We start from the raw sequence: 18,819 nt of genomic DNA, 5'->3' as shown, positions 1-18,819 counted from the left end.
CAGAAGGTCGGGGCCATCACATAGCAGGCTCTTCCCCTGGGTCCCGCCAGATGACATTGTTTCGTCGACAAGACTCAGAGAAGGCCAACTCTTTGGGACCTAACTGGTCGCTGGGATTCGTGCAGCAAAAGGCGGTCCTGGAGATATTCTGGTCCGGTGCCATGAAGGGCTTTAATGGGTCATAACCAACAATTTGAATTGTGACCAGAAATTGATCGGCAACCAATGCAGACTGCGGAGTGTTGATGTAACATGGGCATACCTGGGGAAGCCCATGATTGCTCTCCCAGCTGCATTCTGCACATCTGAAGTTTCTGAACACTCTTCAAGGGTATCCCCATGTAGAGAGCATTACAGTAGTCGAGCCTCGAGGTGATGAGGGCATGAGTGACTGTGAGCAGTGAGTCCTGGTCCAGGTAGTGCCACAACTGGTGCACCAGGCGAACCTGGGCAATCGCCCCCCTCGCCACAGCTGAAAGATGGTTCTGTAATGTAAGCTGTGGATCGAGGAGGATGCCCAAGTTGCTGACCCTCTCTGAGGGGGTCAGTATTTCCCCCCCAGGGTAATGGATGGACAGATGGGATTGTCCTTGGGAGGCAAAACCCACAGCCACTCCGTCTTATCCGTGTTGAGTTTGAGTCTGTTGACACACATCCAAACCCTAACAGCCTCCAGGCACCGGCACATCACTTCCACTGCTTCATTGACTGGACATTAGCATTGATAAGAAGGCATTAAAAGTGGTTAATCTAATCTTGCATAACTTCTTCTCTGGTAATGTTGTACTTCTAATTAGAGCATATAAAACATTTGCTTTACTAATTCTCGAATACAGCTCATCTTTCTGGAATCCACACTACATAACAGACATTAATACAATTGAGAATGTCTAAAGATATTTCATGAGATGTGTAGCATACTCAGTGATGGGCTCCTGCGGGAACAGTCAGGAACACAGTTCCAGTAGCAAAATTTGGAGCTCCACCCCAGAGCATCCAATTTGCACTGAAAGATGTTGAACCAAAATGCATAAGCCATGCCCACAGTGTGGTAGTAAAAATTTTGGTAGTCCACCACTGAGCATACTCCTCCATTTTGCAACAGAATATCTTATTCCACCAGGCTCAAAATTTTATGCCTGTAAAATTTAGAATTATGCCACCTTCGATCTGACCTAATTGCAGCACACAAAATTATATGCTACAATGTCCTACCTGTCAATGACTACTTCAGCTTCAAACAGAACAATACCATCTCTCTAGTTTGTTCCCCAAATTTTTAACCTTAAACTGTCTACCACTGATGTCCCCCATTCCTAAGAGATCTGTAAGGGGCATGCATAAGTGTACCAGCATGCCTACCATCCCTGTTCTAAAGTCCCCATGTATTCGAAAAATATCATGTTCTCAAAACCATGTTTGTACTTATTTTATATTAATATTAATGTTTATAATTTGCCTATAGTCATATACATGCTTGACAAAATAAAATAAAATAAATAAGTAAATAACTAGCAAAGATTTAAACAATCATTAAGGAGAGAAAGGGGCTCCATCAGAACTAATGCTCTTTTCAAGTACTGTATATTCAAGTTTTATTTTTAAAAGTGAACACTTCACATTATCCTTATATTTATACCATTACCAGTCCTCCTAACATCTGTCTTTCCAGAGTGCCAACAAGTAAATTGAATTATCATGCAGACAGAAGTAGAAGCAGATGTTCCAATCAGAGCTTCAGAAGTAACAATAATAATTGAAATTTATTAGTCACTAATGCTTCTTAAATAGCACTTGGTACTTCCAAAGATAACTGAGTGTCTTCATCTAGATGTTGCTGAGAAGCCTCCAAGTGCTAACTAGGTGACCTTCCCTGTCAAAGCATTTTGGAAAGGAAATAAAACTAATTACAATCATGACTACTTATTTATGCTTTAATGAGCAAGAGAAATTACACTGAAGTCACTTGTTAACGTTCCAAACCATATTACCCACGAAGGCACTGCTCATAATAGAAGACAGATAATGGTCAAGAGTTTAAAATCCCCACAAGGCAGGGAGTGGGGAAGGTTACAAATTAAAAATTGCCTATTTTCATTCCAGACTTTTTCTTTTCAAGGAAATACTGGTAATCCTCAACTTACAACCACAGTTGAGCCCAAAATTTATGTTGCTAAGTGACACATTTGTTAAGTGAGTTTCACTCCATTTTATAACCTTCCTTGTCACAGTTGTTAAGCAAACCGGTGCAGTTGCTAAGTATTAGCAACATGGCTGTTAAGTGAATCTGGCTTCCCCATTGTCTTTGGATGTCAGAAGTCGATCACATGAGTCCATGGCACTGCAACCATCATAAATGTGAACCAGTTGCCAAGCATCTGGATTTTTATCATGTAACCAAGAAGGCGCTACAATGGTCATAGCTTTGAAAAATTGTTGTATGTTATTTTTTTGAATGGTCACTAAATGAATTGTTGTAAGTTGAGGACTATCTGTACTACCTCACCACTTTAATGAGAATGGTGAGGTTCTAAAATTATGCACAGGGCAACGTCGCAAGGAAAACCAAGCATGATAGTTCTTAGTGTGAGAAATATTACATATGGAACAATGACAAACATTAAATATGAACAGTTGTTTGAAAAATTGTTTGCCCTAAGTACAAGAAAGAAAATGAGCTATTGAAGTGAAGGTGATGTAAAAAATGACAAACTAACCAACAATTCCAACTGCACATGCTTCTGTTTTTTTACTAGTTCCTTGATTTCATTTGCTACTTAATACCTGTTTTATTTTCTTATCCTATTTTGGATAGAAAACAACAGTTTTGCTGGTGGAAGTTTTTGAGACCATAGAACCATGCAAAATTTATTGGGTGAACAATACAGCTAGTCTAAATTACATTCCTTTATATATTACAGTGATACCTTGTCTTACGAACTTAATTGGTTCCGGGACAATGTTCGTAAGGTGAAAAGTTCGTAAGACAAAACATTGTTTCCCATAGGAATCAATGTAAAAGCAAATAATGCGTGCAAACCCATTAGGAAAATCCAAACTTTAAGGCTTAAAGAAAAAGTGGCAGGCGGACAAAGTGAAGACAAACAGAGTGGAGATGGACAGCGAGGAGAAGCGAGGAATGGAGGTTCTATCGAAGGCTAACTCCACCCCAAATCTCTCCCCAAATTGCCCCTTCAAAGCCTTCTTATGTTGCCCCAAATTCCTCCAAAAATCACCACTCCAAAAGCTTCCTATCATGCCCCCAATTCCCCCCAAAATCACCACTCCAAAAGCTTCCTATCTTGCTCCAAATAACTCCAAAAATCACCACTCCAAAAGCTTCCTATCTTGCTCCAAATAAGTCCAAAAATCACCCCTCCAGCCGCTTCCTATGCCACCCAAATTGAGGTTCTAACGAAGGCAAATGGAGTGAAGAAAGGTAGCAAGGAGAAATGAGGCATTTTGAAAGGAGAGGTGAGTTTGGAAGACTTTGGAAGTGATTTGGGGTGGCTTAGGAAGTTTTTGGAGTGGCGATTTTTGGAGGAATTTGGGGCAAGATAGGAAGCTTTTGGAGTGGCGATTTTTTGACGAATTTGGGGCAAGACAGGACGCTAGAGGGGCAAGTGGCAGGGAAATGGGGCAACTCCGGCGTTCCCCACCTCAGGTGCAAGCAAAAGGGGGCAGGGAATTCCCATGCAAGCAAATGGGAAATCCCGGTGGTGACAGTCACAAGGCAGGGGAATCCCTTTGGCAATCAGAGAGCGCATGCGCAGTACGAGAGCGCAGGCGCAGTAAGAGAGCCCACAGACCCGGGCTCAGGTTCATAAGATGGAAAGGGTTTTAAAGATGAGGCAAAGAAATCTTAAACCCCGGGTTCGTATCTCAAAAAGTTCATATGACAAGGGGTTCGTAAGACAAGGTATCACTGTATTTGAAATGGGATTAGCCTCAAACCTGCTAGTCTTTAAAAACTGTTATTCACTCAAGTGCTAGCCAGATGTAACTAAACATATAGTATTCTGATTTCCAATATTTTATTTTGTCATTATTTATGATTTTATCACTTTTCTTTGTATTTGGTGTTTTAAGCTTATGTTATCCGTTCAGAATCATCTGGAAGCCATATACATTAAATTAATGAGCAAATAAATAAATAAGTCAGACATGCAAAGCATTAAGTTACACAGCACAATCCTCATATGCTTTTTACAAATTTTAAAGGGGAAAAACCCATGAATGACAACTGTATAAAAGTGGACCTCTTGTTTCTTTTCAAAATAAGAACACCAATAAATAACTAGAAGATATCCGGATTGATTTATCAGGATTTGTCAACAATTCTTTGGGATTAAATATTTAAAATAATCTTACTTTTGACGGTAGCTGTCCGAGTACAGTTGTATAGGATAGCCAGTTCTCCAAACACCTTCCCAGGCCCCATAGTGCAGAGCTTAACTCCTTCTTTTGTAACCTCAACCTTTCCATCTGTCAATAAAGAACAGAGATTAATATTACAAGACTGTCAGAATGACCTTCCATGTGTTTTTCTTTATCATATTCTCTAAATAAAAGCAAATAGTTCTTATGATATCTAGAGACTTCATAGATATAAACATTTCACTGTTATGTTTAAAAAGTATACGATCTTTATGTATAGTTATCACAGAAATGAATTTGAAATGGCATAATCATAGATTGGACATCCTTTAGCTGCAAACTGTTGCATTAAGCAGTAATTAAACATATTACATGTTGGGAGATTGGGTAGGAACTGTAATATAAAATTTTGAAAGGAATTTTTCAAAAGGGATATTATCAAAAGAAAATGTTTTTCATTTCCTTTAAACAACTTACATTTTACAGTATATTTCCATTCCACAATATGCTAGTTTTCTTAAAGCAAATATACATATTTTTGAAATACTAATTACTTACTCAAGATCTTACATACAGGTGTATCTAGAAAAGACTGCTTTCTATATACTGTTTTGAATTAAAATGATAAGACATGAACAATTCATTTTCAAAAACTATGAGATCCATATACAGTAATACCTCGTCTTATGAACTTAATTGGTTCCAGGACAAGGTTCGTAAGGTGAAAAGTGCATAAGATGAAACAATGTTTCCCATAGGAATCAATGGAAAAGCAAATAATGTGTGCAAACCCAAAACTTTTGCCTAACTACCACCGGCATTCAGATCCTTGTTCAGGGGTGGGTGGAGGGGGGGAAGACAGCACAGGCTGCCTGGAGGGAGCCTCGTGGGTGGATTGACATGCGCAGGAAGCTGCCTGGCAGCTTGTCAACCGGTGGGGCTTCCACCCTCCTTGAAAGTTTTCGGTGATGGCAAAGGAGAATCCTGGTGCTTCAGTTTCAGACAAGGCTCCCTTGACAAGATGTCCCCCTTCCTCCTCCTCCTCCGGAGCCCGCGGGAATAGCCACATGCTCCCCTTTGTCTCCCTGGCCAAAGAAGCGGTGCCCAATTGAAGTAGCCATCCGGAATCCTAATCCGGCCGCTGCAATTCATCCCTCCATTTGATCCTGGCCAGCCTCGTCTGGCAGAAACTGCCCTGAGTCTTCTTCACCCCTCCTGCCCATCGGAAAGAGAAAGAGAAGGAGAAAGTGTGTGTGTGTGTGTGTGTGTGTGTGTGTGTGAGAGAGAGAGAGAGAGAGAGAGAGAGAGAGAGAGAGAGAGGCTGACTGCTTCTCCTTTGCGATGATACCCGAAGCTGCCTGGCTGTCTGGCTGCTTTGTCCCTATCCCAGATGAAAGTCCCATCTCCCCCAACTTTCGTGACGTATCCAGGAACGGCAACTGTTTCCGTTCTCTTCTCAGGCAAGCCTCTAGATAGATGGATGGATGGATGGACAAATGGCTGGCTGGATGGGTGGGTCAGTGGGTGAATAGATGGATAGATGGATAGATAGATAGACAGACAGACAGATAGATAATGGATAGATGGATGGATGGATGGATAGATAGATACATAGATAGGTACATAGATAGGTAGGTAGATGATGGATAGAAAGAAAGAAAGAAAGAAAGCCCCCACCCAGGTTTTGTGAGGGCCAGCCCATTGCCAGGCAACAGCTCTGGGAAAGACAAGGAAACACCCCTCCCCACTGCATCCAACGGAAACAGTTTGATCCTCAGCAGCCGGGTGAGTCTGCATGGCTTCTACGTGGAGAAATTGCTCCGAGTCCTCCTGACCCCTCTTGCCCATCAGAAAGAGAAAGAGAAGGAGAAAGAGAGGAAGGGAAAGAGAGAGGGTGGAGTGTGTGTGCGAGAGAGAGAGAGAGAAAGAGAGAGAGAGAGAGAGGCTGACTGCCTCTCCTTTGAAATGATACCCGAAGATGCCTGGCTGCTTCGTCCCTATCCCAGGTGAAAGTCCCTTCCCCCCACAACTTTTGTTATGTATCCAGGACTGGCAACTGTTTCTGTTCTCTTCTCAGGCAAACCTCTAGATAGATGGATGGATGGATGGATAGATGGATAGATAAATGGATGGATAGATGGGTGGGTGGGTGTGTGGGTGAGTGGGTGGATGGATAGATAGATAGATAGATAGATAGATAGATAGATAGATAGATAGATAGATAGATAGATAGATAGATAGATGATAGATGGATGGATGGATGGATGGATGGATGGATGGATGGATGGATGGATGGATGGACGGACGGACGGATAGGTAGGTAGGTAAGTAGGTAAGTAGGTAGGTAGGCAGGCAGGTGGGTAGATGATGGATAGCTAGATAGATAGATAGATAGATAGATAGATAGATAGATAATGGGTGGATGGATGGATGGATGGATAGGTAGGTAGGTAGGCAGGCAGGTAGGTAGATGATGGATAGAAGGATAGATGGATGGATAGATAGATAGATAGATAGATAGATAGATAGATAGATAGATAGATAGAAAGCCGCCACCTGGGTTTTGTGAGGGCCGGCCCATTTCCAGCCGAGCACACCACAAAAACACGCTCAGTCGGAGGGGGGGCAACAGCACCGGGAAAGACATGGAAGCCCCCCATCCACACACAAACCTCTCCAAGGAAGCTGTGTGAGGCACATATGGGAGGAAGCCTCTGAGGAGAAGGTTGAAGGGGGAGAAATAAATAAAGAAACCCGTGTTCATCAGTCCCTCAGCTGCTCTGTCGTCCTCGGGCAAAGCCACCGGGCGCATCCAGGGGATATGCCCAGCACAGCAGACAGGCAGCTTCTGGTGTCATTGCAAAGGAGAGGCAGTCAGCCTCTCTCTCTCTCTCTCTCTCTCTCTCACTCTCACTCTCTCTCCCCCTTCTCTTTCCCTTCCACTCTTTCTCCTTTTTTTTCTCTTTCTCTTTCTGATGGGCAAGAGGGGGGAGGAGGACTCAGAGCGGTTTCTCATGGACAGGGCTGCTGGGGATCAAATGGAGGGAGGAGAAGCAGACGCTACTTCAACTGGCCGCTGCTTCTTTGGCCGGGGAGACAAAGGGAAGCACGTTCCTGTCCCCGGAGGAGAAGGGGGGGATCTCGCCCAGCCACTGGAAAGCAAAGGGAAAACCCCAGGCATTTCAGCCGGCAGCAATCCAGAGAAAGTGCTCTCGCAGCCGCTTCGCAGTGGCTGCAGCGGCGGTGGCGGCTGCTGCTTCTCCTCCAAGTAGGAGGCAGCTCTTAAGCAGGCTCCAGGTTCAGGCACGGCTCTCCCCCCCCATCCCACCAGGGGCTGTAATCAAATGGGAAATCCCGGCAGTGACAGTCACAAGGCAGGGGAATCCCAATGGCAGTCAGAAAGTGCACACGCAGTACAAGAGCACACCCGCAGTAAGAGAGCCCATGGACTCAGGCTCGTAAAACGGAAAGGGTTTTTAAGATAAGGCAAAGAAATCTGAAACCCCAGGTTCGTATCTCGAAAAGTTTGTATGACGAGGGGTTCGTAAGATGAGGTTTCACTGTATTGCTGATGATGAAGATTAAAGGTAAAGATTTATATTTTTGATTTAGATCTTCCTATTTGTTATAAATATTTTTATAAATATTTCTTCATTCTTTATTTCTTAAAGGAAATCACTGTATCATTTTTGGTGAAAAATATCTAATTATGTCACACTGGAAGATAATATCTAATTATGTCACAATGGAAGATATTCTTGCACCAGATTCCAAAAAAAGCATCCAATCTTAAACATTTGGCCTTTGTGAAGGTCACCAAGAAATCCGAAAAGCGGTAATATAATTTTCACTGACTATTATTAGTTTGTCTGCATCTGTATAAATGTGAGTGAAGTTGCAGTCATATATTCACTTTAATTATTTATTTAACCATTCTTTTAATTATCTCCTCCTCTTCCTCCTCCCTTCCACCTTTTCTTATAGAGAATGATGCAGATTGAAATATGTTTTCTGGGAAGGACAGATATATCTTTAATAGCACTTAGCTATAGCACTTTGACTTATACAGAGATTCACCGTGCTTTACAGCTCTCTCTAAGAGGTTTACAGAGTCAGCATATTATCCCCAACAATCTGGGTCTGTATTTTACCAGCCTCAGAAAGATGCAAGTCTGTGTCAACCTTGAGCTGGTCAGGATCGAACCTCTGACTGTGGGCAGAGTTAGCCTGCAATACTGTATTTTAACTAATGCACCATCACGGGCTTAATAAAGGAGCATATAGCCTAAGCTGGACTTCACTATAATGATGGTCAATTGCTTCCAAGTATGTATTTTACAGTTTCCTGTGTATTTTAAAATTAGATTCAATCACTCCAACAATAGCAAGAGTCAGGGGCAGGGGACTGAATTTTGTTTACAAAGTTAAAAAATCTTTTATGACACTTCTTAAAGCTTCAGAAAAATAGATGTGCTACACTAATAATGTACAGTGAAATTCAACAAACTTTATTGTATGCACTCTGGTTGAAATATGTTTTAAAGCTTATAAAAGGATTAATATAAAACCACAGTGTACTTGAACACTAGATACAGCTAAAAAAACTAACTTTCAGAAAATGATCAAAAGACATCATGAAAAGGTGAGAAATCTGTTATAAACTGTAACCTTCAGAGTTATTGATTTCTCTAAAAAAACACTGTAGTCTACAATAGTAGATTTCTTCTTTACTGCTGCCTGTATTTCTTATGAACATTTGAAAGAACTTCCTATTGACTCTGTCCAAAGCTCCCTGCAGTTTAGTACTATATAGTCACTGACAAAAGCAATAATTATCCAGTTTCCAAAAGAATTCCACAATATCTGCCACGGTGTGATGCTGGCAACTTCTTCATACAAAGAATATGATCTACCACACAGCTAAACTTCTTTTCCAGTTGATAAATTGAAATGGCTGAGATGTGTAAAATGCAATGTGTGTCATAAATACAGTAGATATATTGCCTTGCATATAATTAAAGACAAATGAACAGCAACTAAAAATTAAGCTCTGTGTATGTGGTTAAAATCAAGTAATGATAACATAAAAGTAACCTGGTTCCAAAGTTAATAAAACAAAGAGATGGTTGTAGATTTTAAAAAGAGCCGGCACAGTCATACTACATTCAGTATCAAGGATACAGCTATAGAGGTGGTCAACAGTATTAAGTACTGTATCTGACGGTGCAGATAACTGACAATCTGAATTGATCCCTCTACAGATCATTCTTAGTGAAGTGTGGAAACCAGTGTATTTATTTCCTGCATCTGATCAGGCGAGCACATCTTTCTCCTTCTGTCCCAGTCACATTTTACAGAGGCATGCTTGAGAGTCTTTTAACAAACTGTATCACTGTTCGTTTTGGTGGTAGCAGTGCCTCAGATAGAGTCCATACAGAGAGTGGTAAGGACAGCCGAGAAGATTATAGGAAGCTCACTTCCTTTTTTCCGGATACTGCTCATATGTGCTTAGAGCTTAATGCATTATAAAACACCCCACACATCCATTTTACTATCTGTTTCTGTTGCTCCCTTCTGGGAGGAAGTTTTGAAGTATTTCTAGCAAGGCTAACAGATTCTGTAACAGCTTTGTTCCCTATGCCATCCTCTTCAGGTTGTTCCAATAAATTATAGAGAGGGCGAATCCAGTATTGATTTACATCTATTTTGTTTTTCCTTCAATTCTAGTGTGAGGTTAAAATAATTGGTGACTTCTGTGCCGGTATGGCAAACCACAGCTTCTTTATGGCTGGAATTCCTGTAGATGGTAAAGCAGTCTTTGTTTTTCCACTCTTGCCCCGTCTATGCTGGGCTGCATGAACGGTTTGTGCTGAGGTGGTCTTCAGAAGGGTAGATTAACCTGCTTGACAAACTTAAGCTAAATGCCCCTTTCTGCCACAATGCCTGCAGGTTGCGTTTTTAAAACGGCAAAAGCAGTGCTGACAACAACTCCACAACTTTCACAGTTCCCCAGGGGCCACTTGACATCTCATTGTTAGGTCATTGCTGGAGTACTTTATAGTTGGCTCACTTCATCTTCCTCCTCAGTCAGGGGGCCCCATTTGACCTACTCCTGGTGTACAATGGAAACGTCTCTGCCTGAAGGGATCCCCACAGACTTTTGTAACTCTACTGCTAATTGAGTGAACATTTCAGAGGCTGTAGCCTCCTCTAATACTATTTTGGAGTATGACATCATTAGTTTTGCCAACAGTCTCCATTGGAGCCTTAAATCCCTAACCCCACATACTAACTGGTCCAAGAGACGATTCTCTAAATCCCTAAATTTGCAATATTGGGCAGCTGCCCTCAAGGCCACCATATATTTGTTCTGGTCTAGCTGACTGCTCCAAGAATACACTCTTTACAGGCTTTTCAAAAATAACACTTCTTTATTTTCTTCCACATTGGAATTCATCAGTTTACATCTCCAGCATGCAAATTCATTATAATCTCACAGGCTAAACTACAAAGTCATTAATTCTTTCTAATGAGCAGGCTGTCGGCTTCAAATATCTCCTTATCTCTGGGTCAGGTTCAAGCTGCTTTCAAACAGTTTTATCATTTAATATTAAAAGTCACTTCTCCAGAGAAATGGCAGAAACATCCATAGAAACATAGAAACATAGAAGACTGACGGCAGAAAAAGACCTCATGATCCATCTAGTCTGCCCTTATACTATTTTTTGTATTTTATCTTAGGATGGATATATGTTTATCCCAGGCATGTTTAAATTCAATTACTGTGGATTTACCAACCATGTCTGCTGGAAGTTTGTTCCAAGGATCTACTACTCTTTCAGTAAAATAATATTTTCTCATGTTGCTTTTGATCTTTCCCCCAACTAACTTCAGATTGTGCCCCCTTGTTCTTGTGTTCACTTTCCTAAACACTTCCCTCCTGAACTTTATTTAACCCTTTGTCATATTTAAATCTGTCGATCATGTCCCCCCTTTTCCTTCTGTCCTCCAGACTATACAGATTGAGTTCATTAAGTCTTTCCTGATACGTTTTATGCTTAAGACCTTCCACCATTCTTGTAGCCCATCTTTGGACTCGTTCAATTTTGTCAATATCTTTTTGTAGGTGAGGTCTCCAGAACTGAACACAGTATTCCAAATGTGGTCTCACCAGCGCTCTATATAGCGGGATCACAATCTCCTTCTTCCTGCTTGTTATACCTCTAGCTATGCATCCAAGCATCCTACTTGCTTTTCCTACCACCCGACCACACTGCTCACCCATTTTGAGACTGTCAGAAATCACTACCCCTAAATCCATCTTGTTTCACTTTGCAGAAAAGCATTCCTCATTTCCCGCCAACCCCAGATGTGAGGTAATTAATTAATTTACACACTCTGAATAACAGATTTATTATTGTTGTTGTTGTTGTTGTTGTTGTTGTTGTTGTTGTTGTTATTTCAATACAACACAGCAAACGAGATCACTATGCTGGATTTCGTATTTCATCAGCAGTCAGGCGCTTCCCAAGCACCTAGGATTGCATGATGTAGTGGCGAATTATGTTTGCCAATCCCAGTAAAGCAGCCTTTTGCAATTGACAGATGGAAATTTTGTCAATTCCGATGGTTTTCAAATGTCCGCTGAGATCCTTGGCCCTGCGCCCAGCGTGCCAAGTACCACTGGGATTACTTTCATGGGCTTATGGCAGAGTCGTTGCAGCTCAATTTTTAGATCTTCGTATTTCACTAATTTCTCTAGCTGCTTCTCCTCAATTCTGCTGTCCCCTGGGATTGCGATGTCGATGATCCATACTTTCTTTTTCTCCACAATCAGGATGTCTGGTGTGTTATGCTTCAAAATTCGGTCAGTCTGAAGTCGGAAGTCCCACAGTAGTTTTGCTTGCTCATTTTCAACCACTTTTTCAGGCTTATGATCCCACCAGTTCTTTGCCACTGGTAAATGGTAGTTCCGGCACAAGTTCCAGTAGATCATCTGTGCCACAGCATCATGTCTATGCTTGTAGGTCAGTCTGTGCGATCTTTTTGCAGCAGCTGAGTACGGTATGTGATCGATTGTTTCATCTGTTTCTTTACAGAGTCTGCACTTTGGATCGTCTGTTGATTTTTCAATTCTGGCTTTGACTGCATTTGTTCTAATGGCCTGTTCTTGTGCCGCCAGTATTAGTCCTTCTGTCTCCTTTTTGAGTGTTCCACTTGTAAGCCATGACCAGGTCTTTTCTTTGTCCACTTTGCCTTCAATCTTCTCCAAGAACTGGCCATGCAGTGCTTTGTTCCGCTAACTGTCCATACGACATTGAGTTACAGTTTTTCTGTACTGGTCCTTAGTTTGCTTCACCTTGAGAAGCTTCCTATTGTTGACCTCCATCAACGCTGACTCTTTGCTCTCCTTTACATAGTCAGCTAATGCATGCTTCTCTTCTTCCACTGTCTGCTTCAGTTGCAAAAGTCCTCTGCCACCTATTTTCCTTGGTAAATACAGCCTGTCAACGTCACTGCGGGATTACTACTAGGATTCTTACTAGTTGGCCATTCAATCCCACATCATCATCAGTCAAAGCATTTTTTATCTGCATTTAATATTTGCTTTTAATTTACAAAAGATAGAATACCCCATACCCCTAGAACGTTTTTAATATATTCTTGCACCCCTTATTAAAGTAAATAATTAAATGCATATAATTATACATATACACCATAATTTTGAAACTTTTAATCCAAGTTTTTGCAACCGCTGGAATATTGTCTTGCACCCCCTGGATGGGAATCTCTGACCTACTCGAAGCATCTTAGACAATTTGAGGTCAACCAAATACTTTTTTAAATTTTTCTTTTCAGGAAGCCCAGTTTTTTAACTTAGGGTTTTCTCTATAATTTTCTACAGTATTATTTTTCAACTTCTCTCTGTCTCTCTCATTCATATTCCCAAATGCCGCTAGTGCTTTGCCTTATGCCTACAGGCAGCCACTTGCATATTTTGAGAGGCACAGCTTTCCTATTGCCTTTATATATTTTTAATCCTTTCCTCCTCTAGACTTCACAGGAGTGTATCTCAGCTTTGTGTACCTTCAAGAATATGGCTTTGGGCCCCAAATTCAGGAATTGTCCTTTCAAAGTTTTATAACTTAAAGAGTTTGGGCATCATTAAGTTTTCATAACTGAATTCACTGCTTATCAATATGCCATGTATGTAAAAGTTTTAAAACATCACTAAGGTTTGAACTACCTTTTAAGTATCACTCATGGACAAACACTAAAAATAAAGAGTGAAAATATTTCATAAAGAGAGTCTAGAAATATACTCATGGCATTGCTCTCAGCCTCTTCTAGCAGAAGTAGAAAGCCTATCAGAAATGTTTTTAGACTATATTGTGCAATAATAGAAATCCTGTAGTACGTATATACCACTTCACAGTGCTTTACGTACCTCATTAAGCAGTTTACAGAGTCAACATATTTTTCACCATTTATTTTATTGGCCAATGAGTATTTCAAAAAGCCCTTCACAACACAAATAAATGGTTATGCTATAGTCACAAGTTAACTGGAATTAAATACCATTTTCTTTTTATCATTATCTATATTCTTTAAAATTCCCATGATTTTAAAGGCAGTCAATGTGCTATATACACTGCTCAAAAAAATAAAGGGAACACTTAAACAACACAATATAACTCCAAGTAAATCAAACTCCAAGTAAATCAAAAAAATAAAAGGAACACTTAAACAACACAATATAACTCCAAGTAAATCAAACCTCTGTGAAATCAAACTGTCCACTTAGGAAGCAACACTGATTGACAATCAATTCCACGTGTTGTTGTGCACATTCAACTTTGTACATAACAAAGTATTCAATGAGAATATTTCATTCATTCAGATGGGTTATTTGAGTGTTCCCTTTATTTTTTTTGAGGAGTAGTATATTTGCAAATCTTGCTCAGCACTAAATTTATTATTTCCAGCATGTATCTCCTTCCATGAACATTATTGACTGTGGGTGGATGTCCATTCTCCAAGCTTGTTAATCAGTTTATTCATTCTATCATCAGACACATCGACCTACAATCAGCCTACAAACCTCAGAACTCAAATCAACCACACAGCCAACTAGCAATCACCCTGACCCTCAATCAACCCACACAGCCCCCCCTCCAAACAGCACTTCACTGCCCAGTGATCTCACCAGACATGATGTCCCCGTCACAAGATCCATTATAGGACCCATAGTTGACACACCCACACCTGATCCATCACAAGACCTACTGATCATAGAAAGCCTTTATAAGCAGAAGAACAGAGACACAGACAATCCCCCTAAACTCTGCTGAAGATATTTCCTAGCACGGTAACAAGATATTCAGAAACCAACCTATAAGCTTGGAGAATGAACTTCCACCCAAGCTACAGATATTCATCACCATTACAATGTGTTGACTGTCTCTGGACTCAAATAATTTAGATTGCTGGAACTGGTAGGTTGGAGAAATTAGAAAGCAGTGTTTGTCAATATGACATGGAAATGCTTGGGGTGGTTTGCAGGTATGTGTACATACAATTTTATACCAGTCTATAGCCTGAAGGGATAAATTCCAGAAACACAGAGGAAGCCCCAATAAATCATGACATTCAGTTCTAGAACAAGTTCTGGATAGGGCAGCATTATCTCAAAGAAGTAGTGCATACTTTGGGTCCTTTTAGATTCTCAACTCTGGCTTGGAGACCAATTTCACTCATAGCCAGAAAGGTTTTTGCACAAGACCACTCACAAAATCTTATAAGATTATTCCGGCAACAATCATAGATTTGAAAAGAAACATTTTTTCTGGTTTATTTTATTTGTGGTAGCTAGGTATTATGCCTCAAGCACATATTCTTCTAAGTCCGCATAGCTATTGTAAATTATTCAGCTCCTTAAGGAGCTACAGGTAGTCCTTGCCTTACAACCACAATTGATCCAAAAATGTTTCTCATTAAAGTGAGATATTTGTTAAGTGAACTTTCTACCATTTTACAATGTTTCTTGACATAGTTGTTAAGTGAATCTGATTTCTCCATTGACTTTGCTTGTCAAAAGGTCACAAAAGGTGACCACAGGATCTTTGGGAACAGCAGTGGTCATAAATATGAACCAGCTGACACGCATATGAATTTTGATCACAGGATCATGGGGATATTACAAAGGTTTTACCTTTGAAAAACGGTCATAAGTCACATTTTTCAGTATTGTAACTTTGAATAGTCCCTAAATGAACTGTTGTAAGTTGAGGACTACCTGAACTGGCAAGTATAAAGAGAATGCTTACATTAGATGTAAAGTTTATATGCCTGCTCTAAACCCAAATAATTGCACATGCACTCTATTATTCATTTTACTCCATGTTTTAAAAACCCAATGGAGCATGAATAGCTGAGAAGAATTTACATGATCTGTAGACCATAATTACTTCGACTCAGGCAAAGAATTTGAAACAAGGTGTCTTGGTTTGCAATTCAGAGAGGTTTTAGTGCATGAATGAATTTGATGACATCTTAAATTGATCTAAATAAACATAATCATTTATCAGAGAAGTAGAGTTCTCTAATGTAGCAATGCAGTATTGGGTGCTTATATTCTAATTTACAACTAGCTGGATATAGGCTACGCATAATTTGTTTGCAACCAATATTCATGCTTAGCTCCAAAATCATGATTTGTGGGAAGCACACAAATGATACGTCTCTTGTCTTCAATATCTGTCTGTCTGTCTGTCTGTCTCCCTCTCTCTCTCTCTCGGTGTATGTTTGTGTGTGTGTCTGTAAAGATATGGCTAGCTGACAAGAGCTAAATAGTTTGAAACAGATCTATGCCAGTCTCCCTTCATTTTCATTATCAGCAAAAATATGTTACATACACACACACATACACACGGCAGATAAACTGTTTTATAGTCGACAAACTATAATTTACATGTGGCAAAAGGAAAGCAAAGTTGCTTCCTCCTATATTTGGGAATACCAGGGTGATTTTTACAGAAAATCAACCATATGGCTCTTCCCTGGGAAAAGCTGATTCAGATATACCCCATAAGGGTATGTCTGTCTGATGAGACCATAACAAGGTCGAAACAGATCTATAACAGACTCCCTTCCTTTTCATTTATCAGGAAAAATGTGTGTGTCTGTCTCAGTGTGTGTAAACATTGTTTTTTTGTAGAAATATACATGTCAAGTACATACATTGGAACCCTAACATATAATAGAAATAAAAATAAGTCCACACAGTGTACACTAACTGCATTAAAATAATGAATATGATTTGAATTGATCTCAGTAACTTAATGGACACATCTATATAGTTTTGGAGGTTATCACTATTTTCTTTCAGGATACTTTTGAGTTTTCAATCTATTTGGTGCTATTCTTCTAACTAAATGCTAATTAGTAGAAGAATCTGAAGGATCCCATATTTTCATTAAAGTGATGGAACAGGAATGGTGCTGTCACCATCCAAGCTCTGCTCTTTCCATATGCAGGTGCAAAGTCGCATTGTAAGTACCAAACTGCTTAAGATTGCATTGGAATGACACAATGTTAATATTACCATATGCCTTTCCATACGGTTTAGATGCAATCTTCATAGCTTTTCGAGATCAGCTGAGAGCTACAAGATGATATAAAAATAATGAGAATATATTATCAGAATATCTTTAGCTAAATTTCTCATGAAATAACCAAGCTTTGTTATTTATTTTATTTATTTATTTATTTATTACTTAGATTTGTATGCCGCCCCTCTCCGAAGACTCGGAGACTTTGTTAGCTAATTTTTTAAATGTTAAATGATTGATGGACCTCTAAAGGTGCTGTTGCATAAAAGGGTATATTCCTTGCAACTGCTAATCTAAAATAGGACACAATATTTGCAGCAACCCTTTCTCTGAAAGGATATGTTCAGATTTTAAATCTGGAGCAGAAGCAAGAGGGATATTACTCATAAACCAATATACATAGATAGGAAATGATATTTAATTCTGAGGACCCGTGTTGGGTCTGCTTTAATGCCAAAGGCATTACATTAATAAACAAGTACCCTGAAAAAATCGACACTGCCAGACACAGAAGCTTCCAAATCCAAGCAGAATTCTAATCTACCTATTTATTCATAAGTTCTTCCAAATTAAAATTACCTCGAGAGGTTTTTAGTTTCATAAAGCTCTATTGACTATAAAGAGCAATGGTGAAAGTTAGAAATAAACCATTAGGTTATTAGTCGCTATTACAAGAATTACATGGAGATTGACATCCTTAGAATCAAGCTAATTTGTTTTTCTTTCCTCTATTTGGGGAAAATGACCATTTAATTATTGGGAGGAGAAATTGTGCCTCATAAAAAACAAGAATGTCATGATAACACCGTTTCATTTATAGCCCAATTTACTGGAGAAACCAAAGTGTCATGCAGCTAAATATGTTACTTATTTTTTAATTTGTTGATCTCGATATGCAGACTGTATACAAACACAGTCTTTAAATTGTTTTGCAGGGTAAGAGAATGTGTGTACTTCCTCAGCCCCACATATTCATATTAATATGGGCATTTTGTATTTGAACAAAGTGGCAGAAAAAAAGAATCCCATTGCTTTAATGAAATAAAGTTGCAAGCTACAAGCAAATATCTTCAACCTGGTGCCCAGCATGGTCTAAACATTCAATGTGGGGTTTTTTTATGAACTGTAGTCACAAAATGTAAGGGTCTCTCTTAAAATTCTTACTGAAGTTAATATAGCTGTTTCCCCCCAATACATAGCAAGCTTTCTGTTTCACCCTTTCTGCTTTGCAAATCAGAAAGCAGTACAAACTGTGATGCAGCATAGCCAGTATATTCTGCACTGGTCTGATATTGCATTGTGTCTACTTTTTAAGAGCAAAAGAGGAAGAGCAAATCCCACACAACTAAGAATGATTGAACAATATGTCTTGCAAAGGACAGGGAAATTAAAAATAATGAACAGAATACGACATCACTTTTCGAATAAGCTGAAGGACATTGCATTAGAGTGTAAGACATGGAACGTGTAGGAGTGCAAGACTTAAATTACAAGAAGGCATATTTCTGGTGGATTTCTTTTCTTCCTTTTTATGACCTTGTAATCCCTTTATTTGGAGGAGACTAGGGGTGACTGAATGGAGCTGAATATTTACCGGCTGGATGCCCTTCCTGATGCCTATGCGATATTAGCAGCAGTATTTTCTCTTTGCACCCTGATAGAGACACATCTGTCATTGCCTAGGACTGAATTCTCAACCTTCTGAGTGGGAGGGAAATTAATATTAAGGGGGAAAATCACAATCATAAGAACATTGCATCACAATTGTAAGAACATTGCATCCATGGACCCATTACCAACAAATGTTTTCAAGAAGACACTGGACAACGAT

The 18,819-nt window shown here is 39.8% G+C and overlaps 1 protein-coding gene across 6 annotated transcripts in view; it reads right to left on the bottom strand.

Annotated features, from left to right (window-relative positions):
• Positions 1-18,819, bottom strand: part of PRKG1 (protein kinase cGMP-dependent 1) — a 1,199,739-nt gene that overhangs the window by 614,215 nt on the left and 566,705 nt on the right. For all 6 annotated transcript variants that reach the window (XM_070752281.1, XM_070752276.1, XM_070752278.1 and 3 more), the window contains one exon: positions 4,372-4,485. In XM_070752281.1, coding sequence (XP_070608382.1) covers positions 4,372-4,485 — 114 coding nt within the window. The remainder of the gene's footprint in view (positions 1-4,371; positions 4,486-18,819) is intronic.

Source organism: Erythrolamprus reginae, chromosome 5 (genome assembly GCF_031021105.1).
Source record: "Erythrolamprus reginae isolate rEryReg1 chromosome 5, rEryReg1.hap1, whole genome shotgun sequence".
Classification (NCBI taxonomy): domain Eukaryota; kingdom Metazoa; phylum Chordata; class Lepidosauria; order Squamata; family Dipsadidae; genus Erythrolamprus; species Erythrolamprus reginae.
Note: the sequence above shows the minus strand (reverse complement) of the source record. Positions and strands in the feature narration are given on the sequence as shown.